The 15,790-nt window shown below is 32.4% G+C and overlaps 3 protein-coding genes across 3 annotated transcripts; 1 reads left to right on the forward strand and 2 right to left on the reverse strand.

Moving 5' to 3' along the window:
• Positions 1 to 425: 425 nt before the first annotated feature.
• On the reverse strand, positions 426 to 2,400 carry LOC130646222 (terminal nucleotidyltransferase 5C-like). Its single transcript, XM_057452388.1, has one exon. It carries the CDS (start codon positions 2,244 to 2,246, stop codon positions 1,059 to 1,061), a length of 1,188 nt encoding a protein of 395 aa, XP_057308371.1. The 5' UTR covers positions 2,247 to 2,400; the 3' UTR covers positions 426 to 1,058.
• A 486-nt stretch (positions 2,401 to 2,886) lies between these two features.
• Positions 2,887 to 11,926, forward strand: LOC130646144 (E3 UFM1-protein ligase 1 homolog). Its single transcript, XM_057452285.1, has 13 exons — positions 2,887 to 2,934; positions 3,016 to 3,146; positions 3,435 to 3,493; positions 3,837 to 3,980; positions 4,139 to 4,317; positions 4,521 to 4,697; positions 4,782 to 5,081; positions 8,917 to 8,996; positions 9,178 to 9,341; positions 9,506 to 9,636; positions 10,349 to 10,426; positions 10,721 to 10,812; positions 11,524 to 11,926. Exons 1-13 carry the CDS (start codon positions 2,887 to 2,889, stop codon positions 11,909 to 11,911), a joined length of 1,971 nt encoding a protein of 656 aa, XP_057308268.1. The 3' UTR covers positions 11,912 to 11,926.
• A 1,516-nt stretch (positions 11,927 to 13,442) lies between these two features.
• LOC130646223 (terminal nucleotidyltransferase 5C-like) lies at positions 13,443 to 15,412 on the reverse strand. Its single transcript, XM_057452389.1, has one exon. It carries the CDS (start codon positions 15,261 to 15,263, stop codon positions 14,076 to 14,078), a length of 1,188 nt encoding a protein of 395 aa, XP_057308372.1. The 5' UTR covers positions 15,264 to 15,412; the 3' UTR covers positions 13,443 to 14,075.
• Between the last annotated feature and the right edge of the window lie 378 nt (positions 15,413 to 15,790).

Below are 15,790 nucleotides of genomic sequence, written 5' to 3' on the forward strand. Positions count from 1 at the left end.
ATTGTGAAAACAGTTCGTAAAAAGAAACTCAACCTATTTTGTAGCAAAACGTGCACAAATACTAATAAAACCATATATAGTAAAGTTTCGATTAAAAATATAATATTTAATATTTTAACAATTATCCATAAAATAACGTTAATGTTATAGCATTTTTAAAACATTTTTATAAAACAAAAACAACGCAAATTTATCAGAACACTAAAGCTTTATCGTTTCTTAAAAAGGATGTGAATGTCAGACAGTTGCTTGAAATAACAAAACAATGCATTATAGTCAAAATGTAAACATAGGGTTTTTGGATTAGCTTTTCCTTTAAATATTTAACAGAAAATTAGTAACAAAAAATTGGCTCGAAGACTGCGCATTATATCAGGAAGCCATTAACAGACAAAGTTGTGGTATTAAAAACAAGCACAACACCATTAAAGATCAGTATTGTAATAAACTTAATGTGTTTTAAATGATATCTAAGTGTTTTTAATATATATTGAATAATTTTAAAAGTCCGTCTACCACTAATTAGTAGTGTAAAAACTTTAAACGGTATATAAACACAAGAAGAAAAAAAATTTCTCCACAAAAACTGGCAAACAGTGCACGGTTAGGTGAACAAATTCTCAGACTATTTGGTGCACAAAAACTTTTTTTATAAAAACTCTCAACAGGAAACAAAAAAACATAATCACAGGTGTAAACTTTCATGCATGAGAAGTTTTGTAAATATAAAAACTTGTCTGGAACAGCGAGGCAAATCATGCTTAATATATTATATATCTTTGGCAGGAGTACAGTCTCAGACCTAACTCTGCGATATATAAACCCAAAAAGATATGTCCTTGATACAACACAATTAGTTTTACAATGTCAATGTTTAAAAATCCTCCTTTATAGAAAAATATACAATATACTTTTTTTTGTAGATGAAACCAGTACATCAATGTAGACTTTTCAAGAAAAGTTTACTATATAAATTTATTTACAAATAATGCAGTTGAAAAGGAATCATCATTTTGAAAGGATTAAGATTAAAAGATAAGAAACGAAAAGGTTAATAGTTAGAAACAATTCACAGTCTTTGGTGTTTGCGATGGGCCAGTCAATTTTGACATCGTCTTCCATGTGCCAAGCATGTAAAATTCGTTGCCATTGATACCAGAATATGGCATAGACTGTTTTATGTAAGGTGGAACTGAATAAAACACAGTGATTTGCTGATAGTTTGTAGGATGAAAAACTTGGTTTGTTAAATCCAATATCATACGTAGAGTTTGTCTTCGCTCATGTCCCATTAAGCAGACAGTTGAATTTTCTACAACATCGTACAATATTGTAAGGTATTTATATCTTTGTTCAGCTGAATCTAAAGAATGACTTTGCATATAACTTTCAAGTTTATTTTGCTGTGTTGTGATATCTTTGAAATCGATAAAGAATCTACTGCACATGTACTTTTCTAAAGAGTGGATTTCATCTGAAACTGGTTGAAAATCACGACATAACAGGTTGCAATACTTTAAAAGACCACCACCCCTAATCTCCTCTGGACTTTTAGTGGCAATTAGTTTATTATGTAGATGATACCTTGCTTCTTCAAAATCTCCATACACCGATTCAGCTTCCACTGATGGATACATCGTAGATGACATCTGAACTTCAGAGGAAACCGTTTGGAATTCTAACAGCGAGTCTAACACTATTTGAAATGAGTCTACAGAAAATTCAAATTTTCTTTTCATAGAATCAACAAATTTAAGTTCAATATCACAACCTTGCTCATTTGTAAGGGAGATTAACGACCATGTATCGTGTTTATTTGTAACTTTCACCATTTTTTTTACGTATGCTTCTTTCATAGTGCAACTTGATATTCTTTCCTTATTTACTTCTGGTGGTAGAAAGTCCATTAGGGTTTCCAACACACTGTTTTTCACAATCATAAAGTCTTCAGTTGATGAGAGAGAAACATTAAATATTAGGTCCAAGTCATTGTAAGTATAATCAGCATCGTGTTCATCAGTTTGTCCATTTAATACATAGCTAGCCGTGCTACCATTTAAACGACTATCCTTAACAAAGAAATCTTGCGCATTTAACTTAGCTGTTAAAAGTTTTATAAATTCCTTTGGCTTTACTTCCAGAGTTGGAAAATTACCTCGGCCATGGATTTGTATAACGTTAGCTAAAACTTCATCCAACCTGGTGACTTCTTCGAAAGATAGAAGATACATTTTCTTGGTCGTCATGATGTGTTATTTATATCAGCCAAAAGAATATGAAATGTAAAAGAATAAAGTTATTATAAAATATCTTCCCGAGCACAACAACTGAAAGTGACTGCAGCGATCAGAAAATCAGCTGAAGTGGCCTCGCTCTATCGTCTAATCTAAATTTCTAAAAAAAAAACACTATTTGTAGTGTTCAGACCCTTGCAATTACTACTTTTAATTGGCTGCTTTAAACTGTTACTAGGTAACCACTGATGTCATAAAGTTGTTCTGCGTGGCCGAACGTATTTAATCTTAAATATTAACTTTCACATTTAATCTTTATTTAGTGCGTTTGTGCATTACCTCGGATTTCACATGGCACTTGAATTTCGCAAGAAGCAAATCCGCCTACTCAGTTTTTAGCGTCATAGAAGTAAACATGTCGTGGGCACTGTTAGCATTTTTCTTAAAAAAAAGAGATTTTTTTGTGTTGTAAAAGAATATTAAAATTTAAAACATCTTTTAGCTCTAATCTTGGTGGTGAATAAAGTCATGGCGCTAACTTCCGCGAGGGGGAGCAATGCAGCTGGGATGTTCAAAAGCATACTAAAAGAACTCAACGAGGGCGTTGAAAATTTAAGCAAACTAAGCTTCTTCAAAATTTGCTTATTCTGTTATGACTGGGTATCCGATTGATTGTTCCTTTCACGATCATACCAAAGCGGTAAAGTTGGTTAAAAGCTAAGTTGAAGTTAGCCCTTATTAACTATTATTGCATTTTTTATACATTTATTTTTATGCGCAGCTTATTGAAACAAGACTTGGCACACAAATTCACGGTCAACTAGATCCAATCAATCGTGATGTATTATTTACTGCAGCATTCATTGCTCGAAACATAGCCAGAATTAGAGGAATATTCAGTGCTATCACAAAGTAAGAAATTTGATCATGTACTAATATATTTCAACTCTGTTTTTAGTATTTGCAATTTAAAAAAGTGTTGTCGAAATCGATGACTGAAATGAATCTACTTTTTTGTTTCTTATATACATTTCATTTTTATTTGATTAACTTGCTGAATTTGTTAATTTCACTGGCCACCCATTTTTTTATTTTTGCTTGCATGTTTTATTTTCCTCATGTGGATTTCTTTTCTTTTCTTCATCATGGATGTTCTCAAACACACCTGTTTATTTATTTTAGTGTGTATATATATTTTAGACCTACTCAAGTCATTCAACTTGTAGCACAGTATGGGTTGCCAGAGAAACTATTTTTCAGTATGTATGGCTGAGCTTGTGGCCAATAGCACAAATTTTATCTTCTATTCAAATATTATGAAATATAAGCAGGCAAGGGTAATAATGAAAAGGTTATAATAATAAACAAATTTCAATTAGAATATTGTTTATCATCAGTTTTTTTTTGATCAACAAAAAACTTTTCCTGACTTATGAAACTTATGTTGCTTAATTTTTAAAATCTTGATGGAGAAAACTGCAAAAAAATTGACTTTAGTTGAAAATTTCCTCCTGCCTAGTTCACCGAATTTATGTCCCACTAAAAATGATTGTGTATAAATGCCAAGAAAATGAACTCCATTTTTCTGTGTTTCATTTTTAGATGTTCTGCAGACGTTAGTAGAAAGTCAGCGACTTTCAGGAGCTGTTCAAGGACGTCAAGAGAAAGCTATCTATGTGCCTGACATCTATTCTGAAACACAAACCAATTATATTGATTCCTTCTTTAAACAAAATGGATATATAGGTAAAAGATATTTTTAATTTTTTAGGAATATAATAAAATAGGAAATACAAGAAAATAAAAAAGGAAAGAACATATATTTTCTTTTTTATTTTCTTGTATTTCTTTTTACTTACGCACATAGTTGACTTGTTACATTATTTCCATTCAACTTCATTTAGAGTACCAGTCATTAACAAAACTCGGGATAGCTGACGGACCACAATTTATAAAAAAAAGATTTGGCAGTAAAAAAGACTGCATGTACCTTTCAACATGTTGCATCAGTTCATTGATCGTTGATCAAGTAGATGCGGCTATTGATGAAGCACTGACTAATAACTCCTGGGTGGATGTTAGGGTATGTTTTTTTTTTTTAATTTACGCCATGATGTAATTAGTAGGTAATCTAGTAGGCTGACTGTGAGCAAGTTAGAGCAGTGAGGTAGGCTGACTGTCAGCAAGTTCATAATTTAAGGAACTAATATGGGGTTTGGTGTGGGGAGGTGTGTAAGTAAATCTGTATTAGGAATTTTAATTTGAGAAAAACGTATATTTTCGTAGCCTCTGGTTCCCTCTCCGTTTACAAATGAAGATGTCAACCTCCTTCTGCACTATTGCATGAAGAGCCCAACACGTGCACTCCACAGCGTTTTCTGTCAGCGAATTGTTGCAAGCAGCCAGTTCATTGCAAAATGTAAATCTATCTTTGACCCCCTGATGAAGAATAAAGCTACTAAGGTAATGTTGAATGTAATTTGATGTTGTTTTGTTTTGCAAATCAATACCCAAAATTGTTTATCACTGATTTTATTTCTCTTTCAGGATATAAAAATGTCCCCAGCCTTGTTTGCTGAATTAACAAGAAAAGAAAAAACAGAGTTAACTGAGTCTGCCACGGGTGAAGGTAAGCAAGTCAAACGCGAAGAACGTCAGAAAAAAGCCGTTGCTGGTGGAGGGCAAAAAGGGGGTGCTGGCAGGGGTGGTCGAGAGTCTGGTACCAAAAAGACCAAAAATAAATATCGTGATCGAATGAAAGGTAATTTGGATGATGAGCTAGATGAGAAACAAGTTGTGAAGAAATCTGGAAAGCAACAAGAGCTTAAATTTTTAAGCGAGGAAGAGGTATATTTTTATTGTCATTACATTATACTATATCTCTATTATAATAGCCGTATTTTGTCTGTGTGTCCGTGAAAGCTGCGTCCCGTAACGAATTGAAGAAATTTTTAAAATGCCCACCAATACCAAATGAAATATATTTTTGTCCACTTTGTTGCGACGGGTAAATTTAAAGGTCGGGCGAACCCGTGGATTTTTCCACGGGCTAACGACTAGTATATTATATTATACCAGGGTGTGCTTTCAAAAAGTCAAATTTCAAATGACTTATTTTTAGCTTCGGAACTGTTTGGATTGAAACGGAACGGATGTTTTTAACTTCAATTTCCACTATTACATTAGACAACGGAAATCAAATCTTCCACTAATGTGATTCGTTATTTTTTTCTAATTCTATATTTCCAAAATCATTGGAAAAGCTTCAATTCAACTTTCACTCAGAACAGAACGAAACGGAAAGGGTCTGAAAATTTTCGTGTCACGTGTTTATTAAATTTTTTTCCTATCAGTTGCGAAGCAAACTGGTTAGAATTTGGGTTAAAGCCGGCCATCCTGGAAAACCTCTGAAAAGTCATTAAATTTAGACTTCAATAATGTTGTTATCATTGTCTTTCCTAGTTCTTGCTGTTTTATTTTTTTAGATAAAAAATGTACAGCCGAAATAATAAAATATATTCTACCTGGGTGTAATAAAATTGTAGAAAGAAGAGTAGATTTTTCTTTGAGCTAAGATTTTGTTGCCATGGTTATTACTTGCACCGAACATAAAAGTTTTTCGAATACAGTTTAGTTCCTTACTCGATGATATTAAGGTGCGAGTCGGTCTGCATTTTATGTTTGAAACATTCGTGAGGCAACGCGCAATATTCTGCTGTTAAATTCCGGTCTGTGAAATTACTATACTAACGCAAGAATTTCAAAACAAGCTGCCAATGGATAAAAATAGTATTATTGTGCTGGAAAAGAAGAAGTGAATGTATCACTGTTTTAACCCCTTCTTCTCTTTCTTTTCTTTGAACATTGTATACATCCTGTTTTTTGTGATGCCAGATAGATGCTTATGTAAAGTACTTGTAAAGTACTAAGGATTGATCAGTTGTGACTAGTGACTAACAAAAGAAAGGCAGTGCAGTAGAGCTTGATGGGCAAAGGAGACCAAAACTAGCTATAGATACATTGCCATATATCTATACTAAATGCTGTTTACAAGTACTAGTTGGGCCGTAAATTAATATTTTGGAGGGCTCATCTTTCCTAGCTAGCTACACAGTAAGCTATTAAATTTGAGATCAAATATAAGAAATTGTCACAAAACCTAGCTATAGCTAGCTAGCTATATCTTTACCTTTTTAAGGTATAAAAATAAGAACAGCCAATTTTAAAACCAGCCTAAACATATTTAAAAACATATAATATAATATATTATGGCTTTATATTTATTTGTTTAAGCCATATACATATAAAGTTTAAAGTGAGACAAGTGCATTGCTGCTTTCTGTTTTTGTATCACATTTTTCATCACTTTGACACTGCAGAATTTTATAAAGCAGGCTATATATTTTTTCAGGTTGTCCTTCGTTTGTTTTGTGTGTACAATGAATGAACCTAATAACGAAGTGTTTGATGCATTGGTTTTAAATCATACGATAGTTCTATCATGTGGATACGTTGTCTATGATAATGGTTCTACAGTCTTGTGGTCTACAAGCACATGTGAATTTGTAGAAACGTCTGGAACATCTACTGACACTTCGTCAGTTAAATCAAAAATTGTTTGTGATCAATTTTATGGATCAATCAGCAATGCACTTTGATCCATAAAATAACAGTATATATATAATGTAAAACATGGTTTAAAAACTAATGATAAAAGGACTATATATTTACTGTAAAATATAAAAAAACTTTGAGGAACTTGACGTTATAAAGGTTTCTGTCATGTGAAATCAATTGATCTGGGTACATATTTTATTCAGAGAAACTTTTCGTGAGAAAAATTTTTCAAATATCTGTAGAAAGTTAAACTTTTGCAATTTGTGATTTCTAAGTTTTCGAAATTGCTCGTCAAAAGTTTTTTAAAAAAAATTAGTGGATAACATTGTGAACCAACAATTTAAATTAAACTTTTGTATATAAATGTATAAACAATTCAGATTAAACATTTGTATATAAATGGTCATTTTTAAAAGTTTTGTAAAAAAGCCCCAAAATCGTAAAATTCGTGAAAGTTTCTCTTGCAAAAGTTTCTCCAAATAAGGTTTCAAAATTTCAGCTGTGAAAAATCCAAGCAAGGTTAAAAGTGTAATATATATATACCATATTATTAAACCTTACATTCTGTTCTAATTCTGTTAATTTACGAAGAATTAGTTTATATTCACTACTTAATGGTGAATTTTCATCCAGGCATCAGTCTATCTTGTATAATAAAAAAAAATTGAATTTTGATATCCACAGAAAAAGTTAAGTAGGCATCTGTAAAGTTTTGCATACTTATGCCCTGTTGGTCTAATGGCTATGACACTCATACAAATGAGAGATCCAGGTTCAAATCCTGGACAGGGCAAGATAAAACATAATTATCTTGCATCTACAACACAATAATGAGTATATGATATTTATATAGCTATGTGAGGATAATTGGTATTTTTTAAATTATAGGGGGAGTGTTAAATGCATTCATCACTTTCATTTAAAGACCACAAAAATGCCATGTCTGGAGGATAGTGAACTGAACTGATCTAATAATATATTTACGTCTTGTATTTTATAGATCAAAACATTCAAAAGAACTGATAAAAAATAGAAATAATAAGTTTGTTAGTTCATTGGACGATCTTTATCCATTGTTAAGAAAAGGAAGCTAGCTATATATATACTTCTTAAATAGAAATTTTCGCTTGCGAACCAAGGGGATAATATTATAATGCTTTACCAATGTTTACATTTTCGCCGTTTCTGATTGACTCCGAGAAAACACATTATGCAGCTACCATATTTCTTTGATTTTATTGTTGTTCTCGGCTTTTGATTGGCTTAGGATTTAACATTTATTACACACTGCATCTTTCAAACTTGCGGACCAAGCTTCAGCAGTTTTTAGCTGAAACTTTGTAATATGGTTAAGAAAAGGGTTTGGGGCAACATGCATGCACTAGATACGTATATATAATTATTGTTCGTAATAAGCCATAGGATGAATGCTACAAACTATGTCTTCCTTAATGTAGTATCTGGCCTATAAACCATGTTATCCAAACAAAACCTTAGGTCAGAGAAACTTTTGAGGTGGTTTTTAGGACATTACGTTGAACTAAAGCTCTCTTGGATGTTAAGGGAAACGTGATTTTGAGAGTTATATTGATACAGTTCTTATAAGCCAAAATTCGCGTTTTAGTAACATGCCATTGTGCTGCCCCATCTGATTTTCTATGAAAACCGTGTCTTGATCAAAGGCTTGTTACGCCCGAACAGCTACGTGGGAGCCATTATGTTTGCAACCATTGAAAAGAGCATAAAATTTGCAGACCAGCGGTGGGTCACTTTTTATCAGACTATGAAAAACAACTGAGAAATAGCTAATCAAAGTTACGCTTTTTTACTTTACGAAAAGTGATGATTTCTGGACTCGCACCTTAATATCATCGAGTACAGACCAAACATAATAGCGATTTTTTACACTATCTGAAATATCTGAAAATAAATAATTTTTTCTCGTCGTTTGGAAAGGAAGCGTTAAAAAACAGGCTCGTTATTATCAACCAATAAAAACACTGTTAAAATTCGTATTCAATTATTCAAACGTTTAACGTATTTTTGTTTTTCATTTTGTACACAGATTCATGATGTTTTAATCGAGCACATGAAAGATTGTGATGACGAAGAGTTTTTGATGGAAGTTGCTTCTGTCATTGTAAGGTATACACTAGTTTCGCAATTGTTTGGAGTGTGTTTCCGGTATACTTAAACTTATCATTTCAAAAACACGACCATTTGTAATGAAAGTGCTAATGCCACTCAAGTTAAAATAAAAAATGAAATCGTACTTTTAAACACTTTGTCTTCAAGGAACTACACAGACTTTTTGTTTTTTATTTAGACCGTTGACACGAGATTATCAGGAAGTTGCAAAATCTATATTTATGACGTCATCGGGGACTTCTGTTGCCTCGAAACGTAAATCCCATCAAGATTATCAAGAGAAAATCACTGGCCTCATGCACAATATTAAATTATTTGAGAAAGGGCTGAATCTTTTTGAAGGTGAATAACCGGCCTTTTGACGTGCCCAATATTTAATTTTTTTTCTCCTTATAAAAAACCAGCCAATCATTTGTGGAGCTAAAATATATAATTTTTGCGTATTTTCAAGTTGTAAAGTCGCGTGAAAATTAAGCTCAGAAAAAACTCAAAATGTTTCTTTCTAGATAAAACGCGTGCGTTGCTAAGTAAACATCTTCTGAGGACTGTGGCATCAGATGTTGTAAATATCGTTTTCGAAATGGTTGCAAATGAGAACTTGATGTCACTTGCAGAAAATGAAATGTTTACTGCTGAGGTATGTTACCTTATTATTTGACATTGATGATTTCGTGTCAATTATTTTTTGACATGCCGTCAATATGGATTTTTTATTTCGCCAAATCAATCCTTTAGTGTTTGACGATAATCCTGTGATCAATTTTCTTAATATATAGTGTACTAGCTAAGCTGTTAAAACAACTTCGTCAACATTTCTCCTTTCTAATCTAAATCTTGCTGCATACATGAACTTGGAACAACTTTCATTGGGGAGTAATATGATCAATCTTTTAATTCCGCCAGGTATCTGGAGTAAAGTAACTCTAAGTCCACATATATACGTCTTGAAACAACAAATGCTAACTATCTGTAATTCCACGTATTATTATTGAACGACTATTTAAAAAAGTTGAAAATATCTGGAAAATATTTAGGCTTTGCTTTTACCCCCCTATATCCCCCGTTGATGTCACATGAGTTCTCGTCCAAATAGCGGGATAAAAATTAAACAAAAAAGAAATAATTTGGGGTCGCAAATATCGTTAATCCAATGTAATTCATCATAGATGACACAGAAATTAACAGAACTTCTTGTTTAATTAAAACGCCACCATGAAAGTTTGTTGTTCGTTTTGCTATTTAGCGTTGCTCACATCTGTATATGGGTGATTTTTTTTGTAAAATTCGCGAGTAACTCGTAAATTATATATCCATACTATAACGTGATCACTAAATCTTGTATCTTTCAGACACGCTTAAAGCTGTTGAGCAAACTTCCTGAACAATGGAAGTCAGCATTGACCAAGTTGAACTCTTCTCTTGGAAAGGTGATTATTATTATTAGAACCAAGGTTGTGAAATACTGTGCGTGGAAGCTCTGTCTTTTATGTTGTTCAGATTGTAGAAGAACTGTCTACCGGTAACTTGTAAAATATTAAAGAAAACGTGACAAGTTTATTTCTTAAAGAAAACGCGACGAGTTTATTTCTTAAAGAAAACGCGACGAGTTTATTTCTTAAATAAAACGCGACGAGTTTATTTCTTAAAGAAAACGCGACGAGTTTATTTCTTAAAGAAGACGGTTGAGGTATATAATCTATGAATTGACCTCTCTTTTGTAGGATTGTGAAGACTTCTACACTCAATTTGATCGTGTCGCTGGCGCAGACTATTGCGATATTTTGATCAGGAAGATCGACAAGAAAAAAGAACGGTGTGTGTTATATATTCTACGATGTAAAAAAACAATTTTAAGGTTTGGATAGTTGTTGTGGTGGCCCAACGACATTGAAATAATTTCATCTCGCATTATTTGAACGCCTTCAAAACCAACAGTCACGCATGAAATGAGCACATGCAATGAATCGGCAGAAACCGACAAATGTACTATCACGTCTCCACATATTTTTATATATGTGACGTTAGCATCAAAACAACAGCTTATTACAATTAAAAGGGTTGTTTATTTACAAAAAGTTTTATTTACAAAAGATATCATTACAGCGTTTTGAAGGCGTGTGTGTCTGTGTGTAACAACTCAGCTGCAATCTCGCGCTCTGATCTCATGACTTTTTTATTTTTGAGTTGACATGTAATAGGGTTGCCTAGGGCGCTAAAATGGAAGGTTTTAAGGAAAAGGTTCTACATAAATATACATTTTTCATTTGTTCGGCTGAAAAGTTATAAAAAAATATATTATAGCTTGTTATATGTTTAACTAAGCAAAAACTCTTCGGGAAGAGATTGGACAGTATATTGCTTTTTGCACCCAAGGCTGTAAAACAATACGGTTTTCATTTGTTCTGCATTAATAAGAAAATAGCTAACTAAAAATCAAGCCACTGTAAAAAAACAACATAAATCTCTTACTACGCGATTTGGTTTTCTGTAGATTGTGCATCAAGTTTATTTTCCTTATTTTTAGACAACTTCTTTTCAATCATCGTCAAGCGTTAATAGAGGAGTTGAATCGAGAAACTGAACCTGCCATGGCTCTACACTTAGCTTGCATTATCCTATTTCAATATCATACAAATACTTTGCTTCACGCGCCTGGAAGATGTGTTCCACAAATTATCACGTATTTACAAAATAACGTATCTGTAAACGATTTCAAGAAGTTGAGCGACTATCAAAATTTGGTGATACAACAACTGTCGAAAAAACGAACTAAATCCGAAACAGGGGAAGTGGTACCGAACGAAAATGAAACTGATTCAGCGGTAACATCGACAGCAGTATTACTAGCAGAAGGACTAGCGGGAATAAAATTAGTTGTAAAAAATATGAAAAAATCGAATATGGAAGAATAAAAAGTTAAAATTAAATTCTATGGATTTATTTTTCCTCATATGAAATGTCCTTCAAAAGTTTCTTTTTTTAGAAAAAGACAACTTATCCAGTTTTTAAACTAAGCGGAAAATTAATAATTGTTTTCGCAGAGCTTGTCAACTTTTAAGTTATATTTAAATCTCGATATGGAATTTTAAAATGATTGATAGGATATAATTAACTAGCGCGTGTTATAATAGCTTCATAGCGTGTTATTGTACGGAATATTATATTTCACAATGCGTTTTGTGAGCAGTCGAGATGACCTCAGAATGGAGTGGGCGCAAATATGAACTCGTTAGCAATGTTAATAAGTCCACGATGCCGTGTAATGTTGCTGTGACAAAAGACATGAGACAGAATGACGAAAATAGCTGATGCACGAAACACGGAAATTTGTCATTATTAGTAGAAGTTTAAAAAAAGCCGAATAAACCGTAAGTAACCGGTCACAATTCGGCAAGTAATCGTAATTTCAGATGCACTCAGCTAAACAATTTTAGGTTATGACGTCAGGCACGTCAAAAAAATTAACAATAAGCGTTATTCAAAATTTTTTTTGATTTATATATAGTTGCAGTAAAACAAGTGTATTTCAAACGGCTCCTTAATCCTATTTTCTGGGCCGGGCTATCGGGCTCAATGTTGAGAAAGACTGATTTGCCCACCACCCCTTTGCAATTGTTACGGAACAGTTGATGTTCATTTGGACCTACCAGTTAAGAAACTGCACAAAAAGGACGAATACTTGTAATTTTATTCCTGTTTGTTTGAGGATGTACACGACTTTGATAAACAGGAATCGTTGGGCATACAAAATACATAACTACGTCGGATTATATTTGATATTTTTTGCATTTTTTTTTATATTTTATTTGTATTTTACAATATTTTTAAAGGACATATCCAATTTTCTCTTTTTTACTGTCAAAAATACATATAAACAAAAAAGCTACCATTTTGTTAAGTCTTGTTTATGGAAGAAAAAGCGACGATTACAAGAAAACCACAAACATAAAACCATGCAAAATCGCTGATTCATTCAAAATAGAAATTTTTAAGCAGAAAAATAAACAACAAAAAAATAATTGTGAAAACAGTTCGTAAAAAGAAACTCAACCTATTTTGTAGCAAAACGTGCACAAATACTAATAAAACCATATATAGTAAAGTTTCGATTAAAAATATAATATTTAATATTTTAACAATTATCCATAAAATAACGTTAATGTTATAGCATTTTTAAAACATTTTTATAAAACAAAAACAACGCAAATTTATCAGAACACTAAAGCTTTATCGTTTCTTAAAAAGGATGTGAATGTCAGACAGTTGCTTGAAATAACAAAACAATGCATTATAGTCAAAATGTAAACATAGGGTTTTTGGATTAGCTTTTCCTTTAAATATTTAACAGAAAATTAGTAACAAAAAATTGGCTCGAAGACTGCGCATTATATCAGGAAGCCATTAACAGACAAAGTTGTGGTATTAAAAACAAGCACAACACCATTAAAGATCAGTATTGTAATAAACTTAATGTGTTTTAAATGATATCTAAGTGTTTTTAATATATATTGAATAATTTTAAAAGTCCGTCTACCACTAATTAGTAGTGTAAAAACTTTAAACGGTATATAAACACAAGAAGAAAAAAAATTTCTCCACAAAAACTGGCAAACAGTGCACGGTTAGGTGAACAAATTCTCAGACTATTTGGTGCACAAAAACTTTTTTTATAAAAACTCTCAACAGGAAACAAAAAAACATAATCACAGGTGTAAACTTTCATGCATGAGAAGTTTTGTAAATATAAAAACTTGTCTGGAACAGCGAGGCAAATCATGCTTAATATATTATATATCTTTGGCAGGAGTACAGTCTCAGACCTAACTCTGCGATATATAAACCCAAAAAGATATGTCCTTGATACAACACAATTAGTTTTACAATGTCAATGTTTAAAAATCCTCCTTTATAGAAAAATATACAATATACTTTTTTTTGTAGATGAAACCAGTACATCAATGTAGACTTTTCAAGAAAAGTTTACTATATAAATTTATTTACAAATAATGCAGTTGAAAAGGAATCATCATTTTGAAAGGATTAAGATTAAAAGATAAGAAACGAAAAGGTTAATAGTTAGAAACAATTCACAGTCTTTGGTGTTTGCGATGGGCCAGTCAATTTTGACATCGTCTTCCATGTGCCAAGCATGTAAAATTCGTTGCCATTGATACCAGAATATGGCATAGACTGTTTTATGTAAGGTGGAACTGAATAAAACACAGTGATTTGCTGATAGTTTGTAGGATGAAAAACTTGGTTTGTTAAATCCAATATCATACGTAGAGTTTGTCTTCGCTCATGTCCCATTAAGCAGACAGTTGAATTTTCTACAACATCGTACAATATTGTAAGGTATTTATATCTTTGTTCAGCTGAATCTAAAGAATGACTTTGCATATAACTTTCAAGTTTATTTTGCTGTGTTGTGATATCTTTGAAATCGATAAAGAATCTACTGCACATGTACTTTTCTAAAGAGTGGATTTCATCTGAAACTGGTTGAAAATCACGACATAACAGGTTGCAATACTTTAAAAGACCACCACCCCTAATCTCCTCTGGACTTTTAGTGGCAATTAGTTTATTATGTAGATGATACCTTGCTTCTTCAAAATCTCCATACACCGATTCAGCTTCCACTGATGGATACATCGTAGATGACATCTGAACTTCAGAGGAAACCGTTTGGAATTCTAACAGCGAGTCTAACACTATTTGAAATGAGTCTACAGAAAATTCAAATTTTCTTTTCATAGAATCAACAAATTTAAGTTCAATATCACAACCTTGCTCATTTGTAAGGGAGATTAACGACCATGTATCGTGTTTATTTGTAACTTTCACCATTTTTTTTACGTATGCTTCTTTCATAGTGCAACTTGATATTCTTTCCTTATTTACTTCTGGTGGTAGAAAGTCCATTAGGGTTTCCAACACACTGTTTTTCACAATCATAAAGTCTTCAGTTGATGAGAGAGAAACATTAAATATTAGGTCCAAGTCATTGTAAGTATAATCAGCATCGTGTTCATCAGTTTGTCCATTTAATACATAGCTAGCCGTGCTACCATTTAAACGACTATCCTTAACAAAGAAATCTTGCGCATTTAACTTAGCTGTTAAAAGTTTTATAAATTCCTTTGGCTTTACTTCCAGAGTTGGAAAATTACCTCGGCCATGGATTTGTATAACGTTAGCTAAAACTTCATCCAACCTGGTGACTTCTTCGAAAGATAGAAGATACATTTTCTTGGTCGTCATGATGTGTTATTTATATCAGCCAAAAGAATATGAAATGTAAAAGAATAAAGTTATTATAAAATATCTTCCCGAGCACAACAACTGAAAGTGACTGCAGCGATCAGAAAATCAGCTGAAGTGGCCTCGCTCTATCGTCTAATCTAAATTTCTAAAAAAAAAACACTATTTGTAGTGTTCAGACCCTTGCAATTACTACTTTTAATTGGCTGCTTTAAACTGTTACTAGGTAACCACTGATGTCATAAAGTTGTTCTGCGTGGCCGAACGTATTTAATCTTAAATATTAACTTTCACATTTAATCTTTATTTAGTGCGTTTGTGCATTACCTCGGATTTCACATGGCACTTGAATTTCGCAAGAAGCAAATCCGCCTACTCAGTTTTTAGCGTCATAGAAGTAAACATGTCGTGGGCACTGTTAGCATTTTTCTTAAAAAAAAGAGATTTTTTTGTGTTGTAAAAGAATATTAAAATTTAAAACATCTTTTAGCTCTAATCTTGGTGGTGAATAAAGTCATGGCGCTAAC

The sequence above is a fragment of the Hydractinia symbiolongicarpus genome, chromosome 5 (genome assembly GCF_029227915.1).
Source record: "Hydractinia symbiolongicarpus strain clone_291-10 chromosome 5, HSymV2.1, whole genome shotgun sequence".
Lineage (NCBI taxonomy): Eukaryota > Metazoa > Cnidaria > Hydrozoa > Anthoathecata > Hydractiniidae > Hydractinia > Hydractinia symbiolongicarpus.